Consider the following 25,732-nt stretch of genomic DNA (forward strand, 5'->3'; position numbering starts at 1 on the left):
CCTCCCCTGCAACCCGAGCGGCATCGCCGGCTTCTCCGTCTGCCAAACCTGTGCTTTTTCACACTGAGCTCACGCTCGTCTTCCCCGCCCTCCGGGGACTCCCAGGCTAAGCTCAGCCTGATGTCCCAGCCATCCGTGGAGAGAGGACATGCAGACGATTGACTAGAAAACACAGACCACGTCCAGGGGCTGATGGCTTTACTGCGTCCTCAGGACGACCCTGCAGAGCTTCGCGCAGTCACCCAGGGAGCCGGGGGGCAGCTAGAAACTTCAGCTACGAGTGGCGGCGGGAAGCCGAGCTGTGGGCACCAGGCACCACTGTCCCTCTGTCACCCCTTGGGCGAAGGGCGCCCTGACCTCTTCGTGGCTCCCGAAGGCCAGTGCAGGTGGACAGCCCACAGGGCCTGGTCTCCAGGGGTGCTGTCCCCAAGGTTTTGGCCAGTCTACGGCAGCCGAATGGGCAGAAACGGGAACACAGCGGGGCTCCGCCTGCCCCCTGCCCCGTGATAAGAGGATTAGGGTCCCCCACGGAGAGTCTCCCCTCACTGACTGCCCAGCGTGGCTTATGCAGAGGGAGCTCTGGGGGGAGGTGACCAGGGCCACCACAAGGACTGGGAGGACGAAGTGCCGAGCGTGGCCCTCGGCCACCACTGGTCGGTCCTCCTGCTCCCCAGGGAGGGAATCAAAGGGCCAGGGCAGAGGGAGGGGCGAGGGTCTGGGGCAGGGGACGGCAGAGGGACACTTGGTTGTCCGTCCTCTCCTGCCATCACACAGAGGGCTGGAGCGGAAAGTGGCATTGTGAGGAGGGCGCCCCCCCCCCCCGCGTCCCCTTCGACCTGCACTGCCCGGGGATCTGGTTCCCATGGAGACGGGAGGGAGCCCGAGGTGGCGGGTGTGAGGGGCAAGGCTTTGCCCCGGTGAGACGCCCACCCATCACGCAGTGAGTGCTCCTGACGTGCGCTCAGCCGTTTTTATAAGCCAAGTAATTGCAAGTGATTATTCTATTAAAACTCATTGAAATACGAATCCACGGCTTGCCTCTGTTAGATTCAACACCTCGTTGAAGAACCTAGCAGGAACTAGTCAAGCACCGGGGTGCCTGGTGAGAAGCGGGTACGGCCACGGCCAGGGTGGAGAAGGCGGGTTCCTTTCTCAGCTCGTCAGGGTCAGGGTCAGGGTCAGCTGGGCGCACGCTCTCCTACGCTCGCAGTTAGCTGTCTTCAAGGTTCTGGAACCCCGTTCAGACGTAACCCTGACATTACATCTCCCCGGACAGAAGGGCGTGTTCACGACACAAAACTTATGCTCGGCGGTCGGTGTCCTGGGCCTTCTGGGTCCAGGCTGGACCCGGGTCGAGACGTCACTCTCTGTGGGCTGGCCAGACACCGGGTCGGGGTCCCCGTACTTTCCCACGCCCGGCGTGTGGGTTTCCTTGGCCCGTGGGGAGGGAACAGGGTTATCGCAGACGTGCAGCATGAGGGGACCCGCAGCACTGTGATTCAGTGGCCTCGCAGTGACCGCCTCTGCGTGGCCGCGGACGGGTCAGGCCTGGTGCTGGGTTTGCCCGCGCCGAGGACACGTGCTCGCACAGGCCGCCTGCCCGTCTCCGTCAGCGCCCGGCACAGCCGCGTGCACACTCGGCTCGCTGCATGGGCCTGCGGTTGCCATGACAACCGCTCTGGGCTGGTCCTGCTGGCAGGGGATGCACCTGGGTGGTCGAGGTCACCTGGGCCTGGTGTGTGGTAGAGACCCGGCAGGTGCATGGGGGACAGTTGCCCTGGCAACACCCAAGCCAAGCAGACCTGGGAAACACCCAGGGTCCTCGCTGGCCTGGGGCAGGGTCTCATTTTCACTGCCGTTTCAGACAGTCCCTGCCGCAAACGCAGGAGCAGAGGGGTGGGTCCCCACCCCCACCCCCACCCCCACCCCCACCCCCACTGCAGGCAGGCACGGGGAGAAAACCAGGACCCAGGACCTGGGCAGGGGGACGCGCACGGGGGTCCTGGGCTGGTCGGCACCAGCAGCGGCGCTGGCGACCAGGACCGAGGGCACAGGCGGGGCTCTGGAGAGACAGGCGGCACTGCGGCGACCTGTGTGGAGAGGCAGGGCCGTGGTCCCTGGGGCGGTGGGGGGGGGCACGCTTGGCCTCAGGAAGGGCCCGGGGGAACAGAGGACTCCCGCTCCCTCCTGGACCAGCTCCCCCGCGGTCTGCCACTCGCCAGGGGCGACAAGCCCAGCCCCAGCCCCGTCCAGGCCGGAGGTCCTGGATGGTTCTTGAGTCTTCTCCGTCCCACTCACCCACCTCCATCCGCGCCGTCAGCGGGTCCTGACGGATTTGAAACGGAGCCCCGAGAGCTCTCGCCACCACCGAAGCCGCCACCCGGCTCCAAGCCACCACCCTCTCACCCACACTCATCGGTCCACTCTTCCCCACTCTGGTCCTGGGCCCGCCTTCTCCCAAGGTCACCTTTCAAGGTCAACAGGGCTAGGGCGGCCCAGGCCTCCTTCCCACCTTCACCCCAGCAGCCCTAATCAGGTCCCGGGGGCCCGTCTCCCACACCCCTCTTCCCCTCCACCACGTGCCCGCCGGCCCCGTGGAGTGGGCGGGTCCCGGGGGGACGGGGGTGGTATGACAGACAGGCCCCTCTCTCTGTAGGAAGCACTCGATACTGCCGCACACACGGCCTTATCGACTGGTGCCCGGCCGGCTGCTGCCACACGGCAGAGGCCCCCCCTGCAGTGGAGGATGATGGGAAACTCCGGGGACGCGAGGGGTGACAAAGGACCCGGCAGAGGGGGAGGCGGCCTCAGGGAGCGTCTGAAAGATCTGGGACGTGGGGGTGGCTATTTGAAGGGACCAGGATGTGGCCGTGGCCGCACAGGGAGCAGGCGATGCGTGGACAGAGGGAGGACTGGCACTCAGGGGTCCCCGCTCAGTCGACTCACGAGATGAGCATGGAAGGTGTTTTCTGTCCCACAGACCGATAGGGGCGTCTCGTTCAGGAGGCCGCATGGGCTGTAGGGAGCCTGGCAAGCCCCCCGAAGGAGGCAGGGTTTCAGGGGCTGCCGAGTCAGGGAGGGGAAGGCACCTGGGGTCTGGGACACATGACGTGCTTGGAGAGGAGGCACGGGGGACGGGGAGACAGGAATAAAGGGGGCGAGTTCACCAGGGGAGGAAGGTCGGCCCCGGGGCCGGGGGTCGGGGCACCCGGCGACAAGGAAGTGCAGTGGGCGGTCCAGTCCTCACGAGTAACATGACCGGAGGGAAACTGCAGACGGGGCCACCGGACACCGGGGCCCAAACTAACCCCCGGAGAGGGACCAGGTCGTGCCCGCAGCGGCTCCCGCCGGTGGCGCGGACCTTTCGGCAGGGGGCAGCCTGCTAATTTTTTTTATCATCTGCTCAGGAGGAAATGAATGTACACACAGGAAAAGAGTAGACAGACAGCAGAAGACCCCTGTCACCTGGTGGGCCTGAGGACAGTGGCCCCAGGTCCTCCGGTGGCTGTCTTCGGGAAGGGCCAGCCCCCCGGCGATTGCGCCCTGTGTGCCTTGTGCAAACAGGGACTGGCCTCTGAGGAAGGGTGCGGGCTCCAGAACCGCTGAGGTCGCCTGGAAAGCAGGAGGCCGTGGGTCCCCGTGAGCTCGCGCGTGGGCGCAGCACACCTGAACTTCGGCCCCGCCCTGTGGGCGCCCCGGGTGCCCCGGCACGTGCTGGCACGGTGCCGCCTCTGCCCCTTCTCTCCTCCCGCCATCCCTGTCTGAACCCTCGAGCCCTGGCTCCTCCCTGACTTGCCTGAGCGCTGGACACGGGTCCCGAGGCCAGGCGGCATCGTCCCTCTGCCACGGAAGCTTCTGGTAACTTCACGCCCACCCGGCTTCCCCCGGCCTGGGAGGCAGCAGCGGTGCTGGGCAGGGCGAGCCCACCAACCCCCGGCTTCCTCCTCGCCCCATCCAAATGCTTCCCCTTTGTGCGGCGTCCTCCTCCAGGGAGCCCTCAGGACTTCCCCCGTCCCCCGCCCACCGTCCCCACTGCGGCGCCCGCTCGGCTCTGCCTCGTGTTTCCAGGAAGTGCCGGACGCGTTTACAGCGGCCGGCGACAGCCAGGGCCCTGCCCTCCGGGGTCAGCCTCCCTCTTGTCATTCCTGCGGTTGGCACCCACACCCACGTGTGTCGACCTGTGACGGCTGTGCTGATGTGTGTGACTCTGCTTTCCCACGAGGACAGGATGACTGTTTTCCCAGGTCCTGTGTTGTCTGTCTTATAGGCCCTGCCAGCCGTTGGCATCCTTGGGGCAGAGTCTCCATCTTTCTCTGTGTCCGTAAGGCCCAGCCAAGGTGCCTGCTCACCAAACACCCCTCTGCTTGAGAACTCTGTGTCCCCAGCGCCGTGGGGATGTGATCCCTGTCCTTGCAGATTTTCCTGCCCCCTTGATCCAGCGCCGGCGTTACAGAGGGCAGAGTCCTAGGGACAGCCCCAGGCCCCGAGGGATGCAGGGCCCAGACCCACGGGGCAGCAGCACCCAGGCCCCCGGGCCCCTCGAGCTGCTCGGCTGTCGCCCCTGCTCCGTGCAAGGTGCTGAGATACAGGCGTGCACACCCAGAGCTGTGGTGGTCGTGGGGAGTGGGGTGGGGGGTACGGACGGCACACGGAGACCTCTCGCAGCAGCAGGCGGGCTGGTGATTCGCGCTCGGAGAGTGTGTGAACCATGACGCCCGCACCCATGGGTCTTCGGGCTCTAGGGGAAGGGGAGTGAGAGCAGAGAGCGGCAGGCTGGGGTGCATGCAGGTCACCTGGGAGAGTGGGCAGGTGACCTGACCGTAGCACACTCGGGCAGGCGTCTCGGGGTTTGACAGTGCCCAGTGTGGCCCCAGCTGGCCCTGCGCCTCACGGAGCTCCCTTTGCTTCAGACCCCCCTCCTCTTCCTCCCCTCCCTTGCTTCCTGGTCTGAGGACCATTTGCTCAGCCCTCCAGAGTCCTTTCACTCAAGTGGCCGTCCTTATGACCAGGTCGGAGAGGAGAGAGCCAGAGGACGCAGTGACTTTGACAAGGTCACGCCCCTAGAATGGGCGCCCTGTCTGCGTCCTGATCCCAGCAGTTAATCCTCCCTGACCTCCCCCCCACCTTGGGAGGGCAGCCTGGTGCCTCCCTGACCTGGAGCCTCCTGGGGGGAGACCGGAAGATTGGGGTGGGGTGGGGGCGGGGAGCCAGTGACTTGGATATCACTTCCCCGCCCCCCTCCCAGCACCCCTCCCCAGGCCCCACTAGCCACGCCCCGTCTCTCCTGAATCCTGGGCGCTTTTACCTGCACCCCCACCCACATCTCTGCAGATCCTCCCCACGCCCCTCCGGGGAGGCCGGGGCCACCCCTGCCCCTGGAGCATCTGCTCCGCCTGTGCGCCCCAAGCGAGGAGAAAGCCGGGCGCGCATGGGTTTCTCCCCCCTCCCCGGCCCCTGTACCCCTACTCATCCGCCTGGAGCTCTGCTGCGAATACCACCCCCTCCGAGCCAGAAATAGACACGCAGCCCTCTCCCCCACCGCCCTCCTCGCGCACACTCCTCCCCTCCCCCGACTCGCCCGCCTCCCCGCCCTCCTTCCTCGCTCCGAGCCGCAGCCACAGCCCTGCTCAGCCGGCGGGCGGGCGCAGCGCGGCGAGGGCGCCCGCGGGACCCCGGGCGGGCAGGCGGGGGCGGCTGTGGGTCTTCCATTCTTCCTTTGATTGATTTTTACATTTTAATTTGTATTTCCCCGCCCGCCCCTTTTCCTCCTACCCCGCCCCGCCCTGCACGGTCTCCTCGCTCTTCCCTTTCCCCGGCTTCCTTCCCTGCGTGTCTTCCCCTGGCTCCGCTCGCCTCCCGCCCTCCTGCCTCCTCCCTGCCCCCTCCCCTTCCTCTCCCTTCTTCCCCGGTTTCTTCCGTCCTCGCTGCCCTCCCCTCCCCGCCCCCTGCTCGCCGCGCGCCCCGCCCCGTGCTGCAGACGCGAGCGCGGTGCGCGCGCGGCTCGCGGGCAGAATGCTGGGCGGCAGCGTGAAGAGCGCGCGGCCCGAGGCGGAGCTGAGCTGCGGCGGCGGCGAGGGCGCGGACGAGCCCCGGGCCGCGGGCAGGAAGGCGGCGGCGGCGGACGGCAGAGGCATGCTGCCCAAGCGCGCCAAGGCGCCCGGCGGCGGCGGCGGCGTGTCCAAGGCCAGCGCGGCCGAGCTCAAGGTCTTCAAGTCCGGCAGCGTGGACGGCCGAGTCCCCGGCGGGCCGCCCGCCTCCAACCTGCGCAAGCAGAAGTCGCTCAGCAACCTGTCGTTCCTCACGGACTCCGAGAAGAAGCTTCGGCCCTATGAGTGGAGCGACGACATGGCCAAGGCGCCCCAGGGCTGGGGCGAGGCGGGCCCCAAGGGCCGCGACGCCCCGCCTATGTCCAAGACGCTGTCCAAGTCCGAGCACTCGCTCTTCCAGACCAAGGGCGGCCCGGCGGGGGCCGCCAAGACGCCCCTGGCTCCGCTGGCGCCCAGCCTGGGCAAGCCGAGCCGCATCCCGCGCGGCCCGTACGCGGAGGTCAAGCCGCTCAGCAAGGCGCCCGAGGCCGCCGTGAGCGACGACGGCAAGTCCGACGACGAGCTGCTGTCCAGCAAGGCCAAGGCGCAGAAGGCTTCCGGGACCGTGCCCTCCGCCAAGGGCCAGGAGGAGCGCGCCTTCCTCAAGGTGGACCCCGAGCTCGTGGTGACCGTGCTGGGCGACCTGGAGCAGCTGCTCTTCAGCCAGATGCTGGGTGAGTCCTGCGCCCACCCCGCCCGCCATGGCCAGAGGTGTGGGGGAGGCTCGCCCCACCCTCCGCTGCCGGCTCTGCAGACCTCTGGTCAGTATGAGGGGGCGTTGCACCCAGATGTGCAGGGCTGGCCCACCTCCAGATGTGTGTGACCGAAGTGTGTCCTCTTAAAAATGTCACCAGGAGGGCGCCCAGGCCCTGCTCGGGCTCGCCTTCGGTGGGCCTGGACAATGGGGTGGGGGCCACAGATTCTCAGAAGGAGACCGCTCAGCTTCCTGCGAAACCCCAGCCCGCCGAGGGAAATCTGGGGCTGGCGGAGACCTCGGCGGTCTGCTTGGCAGGCGCGTCCGGCGTCGCCGGGGGAGCGGCGCAGAGCCGGCGCAGGACAGATGTGGGGAAAGCAGATGTGAGGCGTTTGGCCGGAGCACAGCTGAGGCCCACTTCCTCCGCGGGTCCCCAGTGGAAGCGGAGTCGGATATCCCGGGTGTGGGGGTTCTGGCGAGGGGACCGTCTGGGGCCGGGGGCGGGGTGGGGGCGGCCGGCAGCTGTGCGCATCTGGACGCGCGTCTTACCCCCGGGCCGGCTCTGGCCCAAACCCCTGCGCCCGGGATTTCAGAGGGCGCGGAACGGTCTGGGCGCTCGCCGAGCCTCCGGGCCGGGCCGACTGCGAAGCCGGCGCCCTTCGGCTCATGGAAGCCGCAGGGCGGGAAGGGAGGAACAAAGCTTGCTCGGGCGCAGGAAGCGCAGCGAGCGCCCATTGTTCTCGGAGCCTGGAGCCTGCAGCCCGGAGCTGCGCCGGCCTGCGCGAGAGCCCCTGCGGCGGCGCGGGGCGCCAGGCTGCGGCGGCTGGAGAGCAGCCTCGGGGCCGGCTCGGGCGCCGCGCGCCCGGGCTGCGCGGGGGGCGTGGGGGGCGCGGGGGCGGCGGGTCGCCGTGGCGACGCGGACTTGTTGCAGCGGCCGGACGTGGGTCCTCCGGCGTGGGGGAACTGAGCTTGCCGGGTACCCCAGGGTGCCTGCCCCGCGGGGGGTGCGGGTGCTGGGAAGGGGCGTGTCCGCTCTCGTGTGCAGGGGCGGGGCCAACGCAAGCAGCGTCCGAGTGACAGGCTGGCAGAGGCGGGGCGGGTGGGCACTGGCGGAGGGGGTGGCGCTCGCCCCGCGGCCCTGGGGAGTGCAGCTGGTCGCTGGCTTCCCAAGACCCCAGCTCAGTGTGGCCAGGACGAGCCCTGGCCAGGGCAGGCTGCCTGTGGGCTCTGCAGAGACCGGTGGGGAGGGGGTTGTGGGTGCGGACGCTGACCCCTGGCGTCCAGGCCTGTGACCCTCTCCCTGCCCAGTGCTACCCTCCCGGAGCTTACAGGCTAGTGGCGTGAGACAGACAATAAAGGAAAGACACCTAATGCTAGGCATGGAGGAAGGACAATTGGGAAGAAGGGGACGGGGACAGGCGTGGAGAGGGGCCAGGAGCAGAGGCCCCAGGGGGAGGCACAGGCAGGCTGGCCCGGGGGGAGGACTTGCCCCAGGGGCTGAGAGGGGGTGGGCCGGGCAGGGGAGGGCACGAACCTGAGTGTCTGGGCCTCAGAGTAGCAGAGGGCACAGCTCCGTTTTCAAGGTCAGGGCTTCACCTGTGCGGGAGGACTTGGCCAATCTGGGCTCCCCCCAGCCCTGGAAGTCCCAGCTGTCCCAGGACCTGGCTGCCTGGCTGAAGGCCTCTTATTTGCTTTTCAAGAAAGCAGTAACTGCAGACACCCCGACGCATGGTCCTGAGCCGGCTGGGGCCCCGCTGCGCTGAGCTACGGCCCCTCCCGCTGCCCAGCGGTGGTACCTCTCAGCACACACTGCCGGGACAGCCTCTGAGCGACCCGGTGGAGCAGGGAGCATGCCCTCCACGCCCCAGGTGGGAAGAGCAGGGTTGGAACTCAGAGGGCCTTGCAGTCGTCTGAGTTTGTGGTGGAAGACAGATTCTGCCTGCGTCTCCCGATCCCTGAGTCACAGCTCTCCCTAGGATACCCGAGTGAGAGCGGGGACTCCGCAGGTAAAGAGGAGCATGACCGAGGCCACCAGCCCTGCCCTGATGTTAACTCTGGTGGGGGGAGGGGGCTGGGCAGCCTGGCGAGCGGGCTGGCCTGTCTCTGGCCGAGAGGACCCAAGGCGGGTGGGGGTGGAAGGTGGACGGACAGTCAGGGGTGGGGGGCAGTAGAGCCAGGCCAGTGTCCTAGAGCCCACGGAGGTGTCCCCGCTGCTGGGACGGGCCCTCTGTGGGAGCGGGGGGACTCTGGGCCTGGGGACGCCCAGGATGGTGGCCGAAGACACAGGGTACTTGTTCCGCCACACTGAGGCTCGGAGTCGGGTGACACCCACTCCCTGGTACCACCCAGACCCAAGGAGCTGCCAGACCCGACTTCTGAGGGCGGGGGAGGCAGCCCCAAACATGAGCCTTCCGGAATAAAGGCAAGGAGCTGAAACCCGGTCAAACCCTCCCCAGAAATCAGCTGGAGCCCAGATGATCCAGGCTGCGCCCAGCCCCCTCGCTCACCCTCACCTCTGAAGCTGCCAAATGACTAGGGCCCCCCTGAGGGCCCCCAGAGACTGAGGGGTGAGAGCCCAGGGGCCAGGGGCAGCCTGTGGACCGGAGCAGGGCTCCCGCCTGCGTGGGGGGCAGAGCAGGAGGCTGCAGTCGGGTTGTCTGTCTGGGCATCCTGGGCTTCGTGACGGCCTCTGGGACTCAGTTTCCCATTTATGAAGGGAAGAGACGCCCCCAGGCGGCCGAGGAGAGGTGCGTTCACACAGAGCAGTTAGTACCCGGGCTGCGCACCCGCACCTCAGCCCCGGCCCGGGCCCTCAGAGCAGAAGCAGTCTGTCTCCTCCACACATGCTCAGTGTCCTGTCCCCCTTTTCCGTCCTCCATGCAAAGGGACGAAGCAGGCCCGTCAGGCAGCCCAAGGTCACGATACAAAGCAGTCGAGGCACGGGAGGCCTTGGTGCCACATCCTCAGGAAGATGCCAGGACCCAGGAGAGGGGTTGCTATGACAACAGGCCCTCGAAGGAGTCGGGAAGTTCTCTGTCTCTAGCCGCCTGGTTGCCGTGGGTTTGGGGAGCATGTGTTCCGGGGTGCTTTGAGGAGCGGGGAAGAAGTGGTTCCTCAAGCAGTTTTGTTCTTTCTTTTCCGTGCACTGGGGGGTCGGGGTGGGTAAAGAATCACTGTCAGTTCCTCAAGGAAGAAAGAGCCGAGAGCAGATGACAGGTGAGAGAGGGCAGGTGGGGGGTGTGAGCCCCCCGCACCCTCGCGTCAGAGGCCACGCGCCAGGGCTGCTCTGATGCCTCCCGGGTCCCCAACGCCTCGTGGGAGAGGGGGGCGCACTGCGTGCCGAAGGGCCAGGCCGTCTCTGCTCCCGGCGGCTGTCCTTGTCACGAGGCCACAGGCCGCTGCGGAGGGGGATTGAAGGGTAACAGGACCGAGTCACCCGAAGCCCTGGGGTGTTTTCTGAGGCTTCTCCCTGTTCCACCTGCCACAACTGCCCACCTCTGCGACCCGCCCCCGACCCTGGGCTGCCGACACCGATGCTTCCTCCTCTGCTGACCTCCAGCCGCACCCTTCTCTGCACCTGCCCCCGCCAAAACACTCACACCTCACGGCCTGACCCCGGGGACCGAAGGTGCAGCTCGCTCCGTGGGCTCGGCATGGCCAGCCCGTGTGGCCAGGCCGAGAGCCCCCGGGGGCATGCCCACCGCTCGGCGCCCCGCCGTCCGGCTCCCCGGCACACGGCGGCGTCTGCAGCCCGCTCCGTGCGGCACACGCGGCCTCCGCAGCCGTCCCCGTAGTTTCGGGGGGAGCCACGGAAGCCGCAGGCTGAGCCACCCACCTGGAGCTGAGACGAGTGTGTCTGCGGCGCCACAGGCAGGTGGGCGTTCTGTTTGCACACTCCCGCTGACAGAGGGCTCACTACCTTGCTTTCCTGGAAAGCGCTCGTTACGAGAAAGACCGTTGAGCCCAGATTCCGTCCCCCGAGAGTCTCCAGCCCCGGGTCCGAGCCTGCTGTGCGGGTCCTCACAGACGAGGCCGCCTGCCACGCGCAGGCCCGCTGTCCTGAGCTAGGGGTCAGGCACTGTCCCCGTTCCAACCCGTCTTTTCTCTTGGAATAAGACGACAGGAGGCTGAGCGGCACCCGCTCCCCCCGAGTCCCAGCCCAGCGGAGTCCAGCGCCCCCCCCCCCCCCCCCCGCGGCGTCTGCTGCTCGGCACCTGGCTGAGCCCTCTCCTTGCTTGGCCTGGAAACCCCGTGCGAGCAGCCAGCCGAGGGGGAGTGTGTGACATGTGCTTCTCATTTGCTCTGGCTGACCCCCCCCCCCACCACCGCGTGCAGTCCCCAGATGTGTGCGCTGTCCCGGATCCCGGAGCCCGAGGCTGCCCTCTCAGGCCGAGCGACGGCCGGGGGCAGGCGCGGCACACTGGCCCTGCGTGGGCAGGCTCCGTCGTCTCAGGCTGGGACGCCGCTGGCCCTCGCGGCTGGCCCTCCGGTTCCTGCCGCCGCACCCTGGCCGTGGGGACCGGGCCCCCCGCGGGGAGAGCAGAGCAGAGCCTCCGGGTCACTCTGCCTGTTCCACGCACACGGCTCCCAGCAGAGACCCAGGGCGGTGCCCCGGAGCTGCTTCTGAGGCCGAGGGTGTGTCCCACACGGCCACTGCTGTGGGCTGGGGGTGGGCACGGCTGCGCCTGCCCGGAAGGAGCTGGGGGAGGCGGGCGGGAGCCGTTCGGCTTTTATCAGCTCCTCGGCCTCTGGCGTGACAAGGGGCAAGTTGCAAGTAGGGGCGAAGGGGGACCCGGAGGGCGTCCCGGACTCAAGCCGGTGCCGAGGTGGGGGCGGGCGGGCATGGAGCCCGATCTGGTGTGGTCCCCGGCTCGGCCCTGAGAGCCTCGGCTCCGGCAGCCCCCAGGCCCTGCCGCCAGGGCTGTCCTGTGGCATTGCAAGCTTGGCACACGGTTCCCCTCCAGCTCGGCTCCGGCCAGACCTCAGCGAGGCGGCCAGGCCGGCGTCCATCTATTTTGGACATCCCAATGATACGTTTCGTGGCCGCTGGTGCGGGCGCTCCTCCAGAGTCGCCTGGCTTCTGGGCGCAGTCTCGTGCCGGCCTCCGAGGGTGCCCGCTTCTGTGACCAGGTCGCAGGCCCAGAGCGAGGGCCGGCCCGGCTGGGACTGCACCCGAGGCGGCCCCGGGCACCCCAGGGCGATCTTGCGGACACCGGATGGGGTGCTGGGTGTGATCTGATCTGGGAGGGTGGATAATGTCGTGAGCTCCCAGAAGTTTCCGGCGCATGTGCGGGGAGGTGCTGGGTTTTAGGATGTACAGCACACAGAGTGACCCCCACACTGGGGTGCGGCTGGGAGTCAGCGTGCCCCGTGGACAGTGTGTGGCACACGGAGCAGTGCAGATCCATGCTTGCACACGCGTCGGCCTCTGGTGCATGCATGCACACACGCACTGCAGGTGCATGCGTGTGCACACGTGCAGCAGAACCAGACAGGCCTGAAGGGCCTGGACCGGGACCGCGGTGGACAGCTTCCCGCGAGCAGACCCCCAGGCGGGGACGCAGGCCTCGGCCTCGCTGCCGCCGTCCCAGGACAGGGCCGTGGTGCGGCTGCTCCTCAGACCCAGGACCCAGCTGCCTTTGCCCTGGCGACCTGCTAAACGGGCCCCTCCCTGCCGGGGAGCTGGCGGCCACCCAGGAGGCCCGGGCTGCTCTTGGCAGGGTGCCTGAGCTGCCACGGGGCAGAAGATTCCACCGTTCCACCGTCCGCTGATTCTGGGCCCCGACTGTCCCCCGGGACGACCGAGGGGCGAGGAGCGCAGCACCCTGGTAGCAATGGGGAGCCCGTGGCGGGGGCGGCGCCTGGTGGACGGGAGGCTGTGCCCTGGTGCCCTGTGTGCCTGCCCTAAGTCACGGCGCTCACGGTAACCCCGCCGTCCTGGTACTTGTGAGCGAGGAAACTGAGGCACGGAGCCGTGGCCCATCCCCCCGGAGCTGGCGGAGCGAGTGGGGGCAGAGGCAGGGTCTGCGCTTCGCCCTGTGACACTCAGCTTCCGGCGCCTTCTGGCACGCAGGTGCCTGCCCCATGGAGGCCGAGTGTGATCCCGTCCGTCCCTTCGGCATCCCGGTCACAGTGGCAGAGCCCCGGGCCCCCTGCTGGCCTCCGCCGGGCTGGACGCGGAGCAGGCCGGGCCGCCCAGGGGGTGGGCTGAGTGCTGCCGTCGTGGGGGGGGGCAGCGCTGTGAGCTCCGAGAAGGCGGGATTCTGGCGGCAGAGACGGGAGGGGCTGGAGAGGAAGGAGGGAGGTCGGCGAGGGGCTGGCCCGGGGGGTGCTGCTTGGCGGGAAAGGGGGTGTGAGAGGAGATGAGAGGGGAAAGGCTGGCCGAGGTGGGGGTCTGTCCTCTGGGACGCGAGTGTCGGCGCGAGTGTCGGCTCTGAGCTGACATCTGAAAAGATGAGGGTGACCGGGGTCCCCCGCGAGGTGTCATTCATGGCTCACGTACAGACTGCTCACCGCCCCACAGGCCGCAGAGCCAGACGCATCCTGGGGCCCCTGGTGTCCCAGACTTCTGTCCGTGGCTGTGGGACGGGGCCTCCCGGGCGGGGCCCACGTGGCCGGGTGGCGGGCGCTGGAGCGGTCCACGGTTTTGCAGCCAGCGTGGGCCTGCCGTGTCGTGTGTGGACTGGGCGGGGAAGGGCCAGCCAGGTGTCCGCGGCAGGGAGCGGCTCTGCCACGCACCTTTACCTGCTCCGCGTCTCGCGCCGTCTGCCCCACACACCTGGGCCGTCCCCTTCGGGCCCCAGACCGGCACTTTCGTCCCCGGGCCCCGTGGTGGGCCGTGGACACTCACGGCTCCGTGTCTCCTGTCCACGAGAACAGCCCTTCTCCCTGGTCAGCGGGGGTGGCTCTGGCCCACGCCAGGGACAGAGGAAAGCATATTCTCCAGTGGTGGCTTTGTCAAAACTTTATTAGGTTGTACGTTGGGGCCTGGCAGTTGTCTAGGCTGAGATGGGAATGCAGGACCAGGAGCAGGAAGTGGGCGTGAAGACGGTCCCCCAAGGTCACCTCCCTCGTCCAGGCTCCTTCCTGATCCTTAGCTCAGGGCCGGGGCCTGTCTAGATTGGGGTGTCGACACCCTCATTTCTGGGCCGACAGCTGACCCAGGCCTGGTCTGCAGCTTCACCCTGGACCTGCCCGCCCCCTCTCCATCCCAGGGCCCCCGAAACTGTCCTGTCCTGTTTCCGGCCCTTCCATTGGCCAGCAGCCCCGCTGGTGGCCTTCAAAAGGTCCTCGCAGGACTGAGGTGTGGAGTTGGCCCTGGTGGCCTGCTGCCAGGGGGACGTCGGGGAGGGGGGGAGTGCGGCCGGGACCTCCTCGTCTCGGGGGACAGGGGCACAGGGGGGTGTGGACCTGCCATTTCCCACAACGCGAGGCTGGGGCCTGGGCCTGGGCCTGGGCCAGGGTTTTGGGTGGGGGAGGCCCTCTGGGGGCCGGGAAGCCACTTGCCCAGAAGCCGGTCCGGTTCTGGCCGGGGGAGCCCGCCCAGGCGGATGCCCGCCATGCTCCCCCTCTCTGCCTGGAGACCGGGTTTCCCGCTGAAGCGTCAGGTCCCCAGCTTCTCAGCTCGAGCTGTTGCCAGCAGCCTTGTCTGTCCTGAGTCACCCCCTTACTGTCCTGGGGTCCTGGGCAGAAGGACACGGAATACGGTGGCCAAATGCAGGGCGTCTGCGGGGTCAGCGCACCCAGCCCTCTGGAGCCCGTTTGTCCTGGACCCTTCCTCCTGAGCCATCGCATGCCCTCAGCCGGCCCCCTTTGTCACCAGCCTGCCACCAGCCCGCCCTCCTCCCCTTCCCCTGCAGCCCGGCCCACCATCCCCTGCAGCCCGCGCCCCGCCTTCGGGTGTCCTCGGGCCCTGCCTCCATCAGCCCGTCCCCTCCAGGTGACTCGTCGTTGGTCCTTTCTCTGTGTGCCCGGCTTATTCTCAGGAAGCGTGTCCCGCGGGACGCTGGTTCCCATCCAAACAGCGCCCAGGCCGCGGGCCCAGAAATGCGGCAGGGCCGGGTGCGTGCCGTCTGCCTGGAGCCTGCAGCCGGTTGAAAGGCGCCAGCCTTCTGCCACCCCATTTCGGCATCCCGACCTTGCCCTCCCCAGAACGCCCCCCCTGCCCTCTGCCCCGGGGCTCCCCGGCCCTGGGGCTCCTCGCGGCCCACAGACCTGCGGGCGGCGCCTGCTCCTGCCTCTCCCGGGGCCAGCTCCACAGATTTGCTCGGGGCACAGCCCGCTCCATTGTGCCTCCAACACTGTCGGTTCCGGAGCTCGTCCGGAGTCCAGTCGCTGGGGCAGAAACGAGGCACGTGTGCGGGGGGCTGCACCCCAGCCCGCACCCCGGGCCCGCTGGCCGCCAGCCCCCCGGGCATGGGAAAAACCAGGTGCAGAATTGCCTCCCCAAGGCGTCCGCTCGCCAGTCTCTGGAGGGAAGGGCCGCAGGCGGGCAGGGGGAGGGCCCCCGCCCGGGGACAGCCACCACGCTCCTCCCCGGGCTGACACAGGAATGGGGGGGCGTCACACCGCCTCCCGCCCTCCCCGGCAGACCTGCGGGGTTCACGCGCTGCGTCTGCACTGCAGCTACGTCTGCGGGTGGGGGGGTCCGTGCCGGGCGAAAGCTCGAATCGGCTCTTCCGCCCCCTGGAGCTTTGGGGCTGTCGGTTTTGCCTTTCTGGTTTCGGATCACTCTTGATGGTGACCAGTGTCCCTTTCGAGTCCCTGAACTCAGGCGTGAGCACGTGAAGGAGCTGGGAGTGCTGAGCAGGGGACCGTGAGGGTCAGTCCCTCAGGGGCAGGCGGCCGGAGCCCAGGGAGGGGCTCGAGACTCTCGCCGTCTTCTCAGGCAGGCCGCCTTCCTGTCCCCGTCCCCAGCCCGCGCCCTTCGGTCGGCCCGTGGCGCAGGCCGGGCAGCGGGCCGGGGAGGCCAGCACTGTCCTCTCTCTCTGCCTCTTGCCTCCTCTCGCTGCTCGTGCGTTCGGGGACTGCAAACCGACACTACCGCCAGCCGGAGCCAGACAGAATCGGATGGGAATCCGTCCCCACACCCACGCTCGTCCTGCCTTCTCCTTCCAAAAAAAAAAAAAAAAAAGAAAATCGCACATTATCTCCAACAGCTCCGTACGGAGGAAGCAAGCCTGGTGGGAAGACAGCCGGGCGGTGGGTGGCGTGTGAGGTGCCACGCGATGGCCCTTTGTGGCCGCCGAGGAGGGCCCGGGGGCAGCGATAGCGGAACGACTCGGGGGAGCCTCGAAGCTCGCCCGTGGCATCTCCGTCCTCGCCCGTGCCCAGCCACCGCTGCTCGGCGGGTGTCGCCCACTGGCCAGAGGACGAGGAGGAAGCGGGCGCCCTGCCTCCCTCCGGGGTGGGCGCGGACCGTCTCGTCCTCAGCTCCCTGGTGCCCTGAGGCCGTGGCTTCGAGGGTTTGGCCCGGGAGGCCGCGTGGGGGGCTCTGTCTGGGCTTCGTCAGTGGGGGCCGCCGCTGCATCTCGGGACCTCTCTGAGTGGGACCCCGAAACATGAGCCAAGAAGAGGTGAGGGCGTGGAGCCTCTGCGTGAGGTGCCGAGGGACTCAGCCCCGGCGCGGGCCCCGCCAAGGGTGTCCCCGTGCCCCTGACTCCGGGGCGAGCCACGGCACCGGTGTCAGAGCGGGGGTGGGGGTTCCGAGACAGGAGGAGGAGCAGAGACCCCCCCCCCTCCGCAGATGAGGAGGCTGGGGCCGGGGCCGGGGGCTCATTCAGGTTCACTTGGACTCCGTTGTGGCTGGTCCCACACTTCCCCCAACACTGAACCAAGCCCCCTGTTACTATACTTTACAGTCAGGACACCCCAGCTTGGCGGCCCCAGTGGGCTGGGAGGGACCCCGGGGAGCAGTAGGATCATCCAGCACCCCCTCCTTCCCCCATCCGAACCAAGAGGCCACAGAGGTAAATTCACCTCAGGTTGCCCAGCCAGTGAGTGGCAGGGTGAGGACCCGCCCCCGCCACCCCCATTCCTGCCCACCCCACCCCCCGCCCTTCTTGCCCTGGGAGGGTCACCGGCAGGGAGGACGTGATACTGCCCGTCCAGAGCCGCACGCCGCAGAGCGGTGCCGGCTGGACCCGTGAATTTTCAAAACTATCTGCCGAGGTGTTAGGGTCAAAGCACCTCGAGTGGCTCTTAAACCTCATGAATGCGCTTCATGGGGCGACTGCCGTTCCCTGTGACGCCGCGGAGACGGGTCGGGGCTGCCGCCTCGCTGCGGGGTCGGCTGGCGGTTGACGAAGCCTCTTCTGGCCCTCGTCCCACGTGAAGGAGAGGCCGCTCCCTGCGGGACCACGGGAGGCGGCTGCAGGCAGGGGGGTCCCCCCGGGCCCCGGAGGCCCTCACCCCAGCACCCTAGCTCCCCTCTCTGAGGCCGCAGCAGGCGGGGGCCCCGGATGGAAGTGAGCTATGTCCCTGCCACGTCCTCACGGCTGGCTTTTCGGGATGGAATGTGACGTTTGCTCCTGGGCACTTAAGAAGCCTGGGCCGTCCTTGCTCTGGCCCAGCACCGGTCACCGTGGGGGGCGTGGCTGTGACAGTCACCTGTGGGACAGTCACCAGGGTGGACAAACCGACGCCAGGTCCTAGGCCCCGGGGCCCGCGCCCTGCCTACCCTCACTCCCCCCCCGCCCCCCCAGCACGGCCTCTTGTTGGTGACAGAACCACGAAACCCTCCAGTTCGTTAGTGGCAAAGCCTTTTGTAAAAGGTGAGTTCACCTCACCCAAACTTGACCGTCCTGGGGCTGTGTGGACCCCGGCCGACGCGGAGGCCAGAGGCCTCTGGGTGGCTTTGGGCCTGAACGCAGAGCTGCCCGCCCTTGCGTGGGGCCAGTAGGACCTTCTCGAGTGGAGAGAAAAACCTGACTCTAGCCTTTGGAAAAAAATGCCACTGTTAATTTTAAACATAACACTTTCTGCCGACTAAAAAGGAAAGCGAGCCTCGCCAGGCACTTTCGCTGTTGCTTGCCGGGTTTATTGTTCGCGGCTCTGCGGCGCGGCCGAGCGCAGCCAGGGCGGGGCCGCGGCACACAGGAGCGGGGCGGCAGAGCCTGGGCCGTCTTGGGGGGCCGGCGTGGGAGGCGCGCGCGCAGATGCCGTCCTCTCTCGGCGTGGTGGCCGTGGTGGCCGTGGTGGCCGTGGTGGCCGTGGTGGCCGGTGAGCGGCGCGCGGAGAGGGCGGGCGCGAAGCGGCCGAAGCAGACGTGTCCGTCATCCACGCGCAAGAGCGTCAGCCCCTCCCCAGCTGTGACTCGGCCCCCCGCGCCCCCTGCTCCTACGCCGGGGGGCGTCAAGCCCGTTGCCATCAGCCACTCCCAGCCCACGGCTTCCTCGGCCAAGCCCGGGGCACGAGTTCAGAGCCAGGGCGCAGGCCTCGGCCTGGCAGGGAGAAAGGACACCGGGCAGCGGCCGGCACAGCGGGAGACAGTGGTGGAGGTCGCCCTGCCCGGCCGGCGGGGCCGTTGACAGCTGTGGCGTGGACATTGCAAACCGGGGCCGTACATAGGGAGACTGCCCTGAGCCGGGCTGTGGAGGCTGGGCGGGCCGGGCAGGGTTCCCGGGGGAGGGCCGGGCACAGCAGGCGGTGCCTCGACGGGCCGGGGTACAGGGGAGCGGAGGAGCTGGCCCAGCGCTGCCCCTGGCCGCCACCCTCCCTTCTCTCCGTTCCCTGCGAGCCTTGCTTGGCAGACGGGGCACAAGGACCCTCCTTCGCTGTGGACGCAGAGCCAGTTTAGTTGCCATGGCAACCTTCTGGCTGATAGGGCTTGGGTTGCTATAGCAACTTGTCTAAAACCCAAAAGTATTTGTGGGGAGGGGTTTCAGCAGAGGAGCGGGGTGACGGGGACCATCTGCAGTGGTGCTGTGTGGCGGGGGGCTCGGCCTGTCCCTTCTCAGGGTGCCCCTTGGGGTGGCCAGGGCCTCCGCGGGACCCAGCCCGGGCCCGGGGATGGCCGCGGCGGCAGGCCGCGTGCGGGGGTCTCTGCCTCCCTGGCCCAGCGCGGGGCTCGGAGCCGCCTCTGCTTCCTGACTTGGCCTTTCATAGGACAGCAGTGAGGCTGGCAGCGCTCCACTGCCTGTCCCCCGAGTCCCCGGCCCCGCCCAGGCTTGCAGCCTCCGTCCCGCAGGGCCCTTCCTGTCACAGGGCCGACGGCCAGCCTCAGCCACAGCGGACAGGCGAACGACGCCATCGGGGGGACCGAGGCCAGCCCGAGCCCCCCCTCAGTCACGCGGAGGGTGCTGAGGAGGCTTTTGGACCCCGGCCCATCTCAGTCCCCCCGTCGCCTGCCCCCAGCTCCCTCTCCTCCAGGTGGGACGGGGGTGCACGTTCAGGGGCACAGTGGGGTCCTCGGCATGGCTGCCTTGTCACACAGCTCACGGTGCCCTGGCAGCTCCGCCCGGGGCGCCGAGGGCCTCCCTGCAGCCACCACCGGAGCCGGGTGGCCGGACAGGGACCGCGAGAGCTGTCCCCGAATCACCACGGGGCCTCGGCTGCTAATGCTGAAAGGGGTGATTCTGCCCCTCCTCTGACAGGGTCCCCCAGGTGTGGGGGCACCTGGGGTGCCTCCTCCAGGCAGTGGGGAGCGAAGGAAAGGGCAGCGAGGAAGGGCCACGCTCTGCGGAGCGTGGAGTCCCCCCGCTGCCCCCGCCGCTGTGTCCGAGGAGGCAGTCTGGGAAAGTGGGGCTCCCCGCCGAAGCCACTGTCCGTGGAGCCCGGCCGGCTCAAGTGTGCAGGCTCAGGGACTCCCTCCTCCCCTCCCCTTCCCTGCCCAGAACTGTGACCGGCTCTGTCCCCAGGCCTCAGGCTGGACCCTGTGGGGAGGCGGGAAGCCGGGAGCCCCCGGGGGGGCGAGGGTTGAGTGGAAGCATGGAAGGGCGAGGAACTGGCCTCCCCCGGGGACCCAGGACCCCTGCCTCCAGGTAGGCCCGACCTCAGGCCCTGGCCAGACCCTCTCTGGGCCCTGTGAACCTGCCCCGTTCCCCTCCAGCCAAACATTTTTATCCCAGAATAATTAGGTGATTAATAATCACGTCATGTACAGAGTCTGGCTGGCACTCCACACTGTTCGAGCTGGAGTCTGTGTGTGACAGATTCGAATGTCAGCCCACAGACTCCTCGTTCGGGAAACATCCTGTTCTCGACTGTCTTTAAACCAGCCCGATTCTAATGCTGAGCCCCCGTCCACTGGAGTGGGGGGCACTTCGCGTCGCAGCCCTGGGCTTGCGCCAGGGGCAGGGGGCGTAGCTGGTGCTCGGGAGACAGGCGGGGACGGTGTCCTGTGGTCCCCGAGGCCTCCTCCGCGCCCAGGCCCACGGGGCCCGCAGAGCCACGGCTGCCCCGCCCTGCCACAGTGGCCGGGACCCTCTGCCAGGGTGGGGACCTGTGCCCGGCGCCCTCGGCCCCGAGCGGGGCTCGGCCCGCCGCAGGGCAGTGCCCGGGCGCCTGCCCCAGCCTCACGGCCTCTTCGTCTCCCGTCCCGCGCGCCCCGTCTCGGCCTCCGAGGTGCCGTCTGCTCCCCACCGTCGTCTCCTCCAGTGCCCACAGCCTTCGTCCCGTCCTCGCGGGCTCCGCTCCTGAAGTCGGGGTTCCGTACCCTGGTGACCCGCTCGACCCGGGGGCTGGGGCATGGGGCAGAGGGCGGCGCAGCGAAGGCTCTGAGCCGGTCCCGCGTCTGGTCTCACTGCTCTCGCACCGCAGCCGAGCGAAGGCGGCGGGGTCATCCCGCTGGACCAGGGAGGGAGGGCCTCCTGAGCTGGCCGGCGCAGGCCCCGCCCACCTCCCCACGCGGCCTCCGACAGGCTGGCAGGGGCCCGCGTTTCCAGGGCTGCTGGGTTCACGTTGCCGCGCGGGCACATGGCGAGGAACGGGGGGTCCGGCTCTCCCCACCAGGCCTGCGGGGACCCTGACCCCGTTTCACCGAGGGCGGGTCCGGCACTGAGGCAGCGGGCACTCTGCTGGAGGCCACACAGCTGGTCCTGGGTGCAGCCCGACCTTGACCCCTGAACTCTGGGCTGTGCCAGACTGGGTTTCTGGGTGACTCCTGCAACCTTTAAGGCGAAGAAGCTCAGTTAGGAGTCGCTCGATCAGCGACATCCCTGGCTTTCTGACTCCCCCAAACCTCCACCTGAAGAGGCCCTTCCCAGAGCTCCAGGAAGCTCACCAGACGCCCCCCTTCTCTGTGCTCCCCTGGCACCCCAGCTCAAGCATCGGCGCAGACAAAAGCGTGCGGGAGGCAGGACCCCGGAGCCTGGCAGGGGCGGGGTGCTGTGGGTGCGGCAGCCGGCCCCTCCATCTGCTGCCGTCGGGCACAGGATGTGGGGAGTGGGGGGCTTCTGCGGAGGCCAAGGTCAGGGGCGCCAGATGGGAGAGGGGTCAGGGTGCCGCCCCCCCATCTGTAGCAGGAGCCGACCCCAGACCCCCGGACCCCCAGAGCCTGTGGGCAGCGGACGGCCAGCTGCGGCCCTCCGCCCCGTGCTTCAGTCACCGCTTGTCCCCAGGGGGCCTGGAGGTGCTGGGGGGACAGGAGCCCAGCCCCCTAATTACGGGTGTGATTTCGAAAATGAAGTGACAGCCACAGCGCCTTCTGCTGTGCCCCCTCCACACGCACACACACATGCACACACGCGCGCGCGCGCACACACACACACACACACACACACACATGCACACCGGGGAGGAACCAGGATCTCGCTGCTAAGACTCCAAGCCGGGCCCCGAGGTTCGTGTTCAGCCCTCTCCGGCCCGCGGGCTCCGTCCCTGCCCCGGGCACCCGCGCCTGACCCCGCGGGGCAGGGCGGGACGGCGCCCCCTCACCGTGCACCCACTCAGTGCCCGATGCTGCTGTCCACACTGTGCACGAGGTGACTGTCCCGTGAGCCCGCAGATGCGGAAACTTTGAGGCAGGGATGCTGGGGAGCCTGCCCGGAGCCACCCAGCCAGGACGCGGTGGGAGGGGGTTTCAGCAGGTGTCCGGGTCCTGACCGCTCCACGCGATGGCCCGAGACGTGCCTGGGACGTCGTGGGTCCCGCCGCACTGTGCGAGGGGACCCGGAGTTCCCGTGCGTGGGAGACTCGCCGGTCCTCCGATGACTCACTTACTCACTGTCGTGTCATGTCAGCTCGCACGCGGGGCGCCTGTTTTACACTCCGATGTGCTGCGTGCCACATTTTTTCTTTAGTTGCTCAAATTTGACCCGTCTTCTCGTGCCATTTACCCTGTGGGGTTTGGGGGTGCCACCCCGTTTTTCATTCTCCCTCCCTTGCATCTGACCCCCGCCAGGCCTTGTTGCTTCTGCCTCTGAAATGTCACCTTCGTCCCCACAGCACCGTCTCGGATTCATGCCCTGTTCTCTCCTGAAAGCTCCCCGTCTCCCTGTCTGTCCGCTCGAGGGGCGCCATCCTGATGTATGGCCGCAGCTGTCCAGGGCCCCCCAGGAGCACCTCCCTAACTTCCTCTCTTCCCACATGCTGCCCACATCTCCCCGAGGGACTTCTGTGAAACCTGTTAATTGACAGGACTTAAAAATACAAGCCCCTGTGGCCAAATAAATCTAGGCAACTCGGGCCCAAAAAAGGCTAAACGAGGTTCTTCACTGTTGGATTCTCTGCTCCTCATCTGCTTGTGGGCTTTGGGCACCCTGGGAACGGGCCAGCAGGATGCGGTCTCCCCGCGTTTGTCTGTGGGGTCCTGTCGCTGCAGGTCCTCTGCAGGGCCAGCGGACCCTGGACCGTGCACAGGCTCCTCGCTGTCCCCAGCGTCTGCCCCAGATTCTCCGTGTCTTGGACGAAGCCACGTGCTCAGCCTGAAAACACCTGCTTCCTCCATCGTCGCCTACAGAAGTCGTGCCCGTCCTTTAAACTCGTTGTCTTTTTGTTCGCCTGTTTGTTTGTTTTTTCGAGTGACCCTCTCCCGGGTCTTTCCGACCTTTATGGCAGCGCCTCTGATGGCGCCATCATTTGAAACGCCGTTTCGCTCTTTCTCCTGCCCGTGGCCGGAGACGGCTCCTGCGCCCTCTGCGGCCGGAGTCAGCGCTGCGGTGGCTGGGCTGGGTCGCTTGTTGTTTTATCGTCTTCAGTACCTTCCGTATAACATCTGCGCCGCTCTTTAAATAAACATACACGCTCGCTGCTGGATACATTTTGTCACAGTTAATGAACAGCGACTGATACGTTGTTACCCAGTAAAGCCCACACTTACGTGGATCTCCTTGGCGTTTGCCTGGCACCCCTTTTCTGTTCTCGGGTCCCACCCAGAGGCCATGTTATATTTTTGTTATCACGCCTCACTAGGCTCCACCCGATTGTGCCAATGTCTCTGACTTTTCTTAGTTTTGATGAGCGGGACAGTTTTGGAGAGTCCTGGTCACGTCTTCCGAGGAGTGTCTTTGAACATGGGCTTCCGTGGTGTTTTTCTCGTGGGGAGACATGCGCTCGATAGGTTTTGGGCATGAAGACCACAGGGGTGAAGTGTCATCCTCACGCCATGGTGTGACGGGCGCACGCCACCAACACGACGCATCGCTGGTGTTGACCTTGACCGTCTGGCTGAAGTCGTGCTTGTCAGGGTTCCGCACTGCAAAGTCACCCCCCATCTCCCCACTCGACTCCTCCGAGGGGAGTCAAGGACGAGGCGTGGGGGCGTCTGTGCGTGGGGGAGTCTGTGCAACCCCTTCTGTGCGGGAGATTCGTGTATCCCACCCGTTTGTGCCTTTAGATTGGTACATGCTCACGGACGCTCATTTTATACTTCGAGTTAGAATCGAATGCTACATTTGTTTTTTCGCTCAAGTTGTTTCAGTGTTGGCTGTCGGGCGAGCTCTTTAGGGTGGTGCCTGCGTCCCTGTGACATGCCCTGATTTTTTTCCCTTTCTTTTGCATTTCTTTGCTTTTGGACCCCACAAGGTACTCCAGACTCATGTGGCGTGCTCCCTGTCCCAATCCGAGAATCAGCCATTTCTCCGAGGAGCCCTCGTTCCTTTTACTGGAAGGTGCTAGAAACCCAGAGCTCCGTGCCGGGGGTGCTCACTGCTGGTGGGCTGTCCCCGCTGCCAGACCCTCTCCCAGGACAGAGCTGGGAGGTGCGTGTGCGTGTGCGTGCTGGCTTGTGTACACACACACACACGGACGTCTGTAATCATGTTTAATATAATTAGCACAGTGTACACTAGTTACTACTTACGTCTCCAATTTGAACCTCGTCCCACGTGGCTCATTCTAACCTTCCTTCCTCCCACACAGCTCTTTAAACCTCATTTCTTCTGAATCACAATCCTCCAGGCCGAGCCAAAGATGCTCCAAAGGCTGAGAAACGCTGTAGCAAACACGAAAATGTCTGCTAAATATGAGTTCAGAGAAACGCAGCCCGGCCCATCAGGGGCGCACCCCTGACCCCTGGGTCTGCAAGGCAAACGGGCTCACCTTCCCCCAGGTAACGCTCTGGCCGGAAACGGCCCGTAATCCTACCCGGCTTTGGGTGTTTCTGCTCATGTCCTGCTGTATCTGGTTCCCTGACATCTGATACTTCCTGCTGAGGCCAGGCCGGGATCCATCGGTGCCTGAGCCTTCTTCAGTGACCACCCTGCCTGTCCTCCTCGGCCCAGGCCACAGTACTCGCTTTCCCTGCCGCGACAACCCAGACGTGTGTGCGTCTCTAAACAGAGTCCACAGAGCTTGCAATGCCTTATGGATCATTTTACAAGGAGGACGAGGTCCAGGACACATCCCGGCTGTCTGCGCCCTTCACTCCCACGCTGTCCCCACTTCGGCCTGACGCCCAGGGCGGGAATCGCTGCGATCCCTGATCCCTGACCGTACGCGGGGAAGCCCTGAGCTGCGTGTCCCTAAGGGCTCTGGGAACTGAAACCCCCGAATGCCGGCGCTGTCCTCCATGCTCGCCCGAGGCTCAGAAACCCGGCCCGTCCCAGCGCCTGCCCCACCCCAAAACCCAACCCGCCCCTCTCCTCCCTGCCCTCACCCTCCCAGGCTGCCCGGGGGTGGGGGGGCCTCCACATTCCTTTCCCGATCAGCCCTTCCCCACGGTCCCCATCGAAACCCTCGTTCCTGTGGTCAAGGTGCTTGGAAAGCAGCCGACAGAACTCGGACGAGGTGCTTTCAGACTCGGAGGCTCGCCAACCCCTGCACGCCCCTCTGGGGGCGCAAGCCCCACCGCCGGCTCCCCGCCCGACGCCCCGTTCACTGCGCTTCGTCTCCGGTGTGTCCCAGGCATTTGTTCCCCAGCCGCGTTGATGCTGAACCGAAAACCTTGGGATTTCATCGCAAGACGCCTTTGCTTGCGTCTGCTTCCTGCCCACCGCACCCCACAGGTGCCGCTTTCCAGCTCCCGGAGGCTGGCTTTTCCCTGGCCACCGACCCGCCGCCTCGGCCTCGCAGGGGGCCTCGCACGGGCCTCCGAGCAGCGGATTCCTCCTGGCCTTTCCGGAGAGCGGCCCGAGCCCGGCAGCCCCCGCCCCCGCCTGCCCTGCCCGCGGGGAGCAGCGACGGCCACAGGAAGCCGCTTTTGCTGCCACTGCAAAAAGCTCCCGCCGCAGCTGCTTGTCACTCAGTTCCGAAGCTGCTTCCTGCTGCGCAAGGTGTTTCGCGATTCCGCATCGCGACCCATTCACAGACACCTAAAGCTTCTCCTCCTCAGCCTTCGGGGGGCCTGCAGGAAGCGCCCCTCACCTGGCCGTACCTTGTGTTCACATTCTGCCTGCCATTCAAAACCAGGTCCCTCTCTGTGGGCCGTTCGCGCCGAGGCTCGGACGTCACAGGTTTGCCACCGACGCCTGCCCGGATAGGGAATAATCGTTCAGGGGATTCTGAGAGCCAACGTAATTAGTCCAATTAATCTCTAGCGATGAATTATTCTGTCCGATAATCGTCTTCGGAAGTG

The 25,732-nt window shown here is 67.0% G+C and overlaps 1 protein-coding gene across 8 annotated transcripts in view; it reads left to right on the forward strand.

Annotated features, from left to right (window-relative positions):
• NAV1 (neuron navigator 1) overlaps window positions 1-25,732 on the forward strand; it is a 144,293-nt gene that overhangs the window by 41,691 nt on the left and 76,870 nt on the right. For 7 of the 8 annotated variants that reach the window (XM_036235507.1, XM_036235508.1, XM_036235504.1 and 4 more), the window contains one exon: window positions 5,978-6,760. The exons of the other annotated variant lie outside the window; for it this stretch is intronic. In XM_036235507.1, the coding sequence (XP_036091400.1) occupies window positions 5,978-6,760 (783 nt within the window). The remainder of the gene's footprint in view (window positions 1-5,977; window positions 6,761-25,732) is intronic. 8 annotated transcript variants of the gene reach the window in all.

The sequence above is a fragment of the Rousettus aegyptiacus genome, unplaced genomic scaffold (genome assembly GCF_014176215.1).
Source record: "Rousettus aegyptiacus isolate mRouAeg1 unplaced genomic scaffold, mRouAeg1.p scaffold_m13_p_18, whole genome shotgun sequence".
In the NCBI taxonomy this organism is placed as follows: Eukaryota; Metazoa; Chordata; class Mammalia; order Chiroptera; family Pteropodidae; genus Rousettus; species Rousettus aegyptiacus.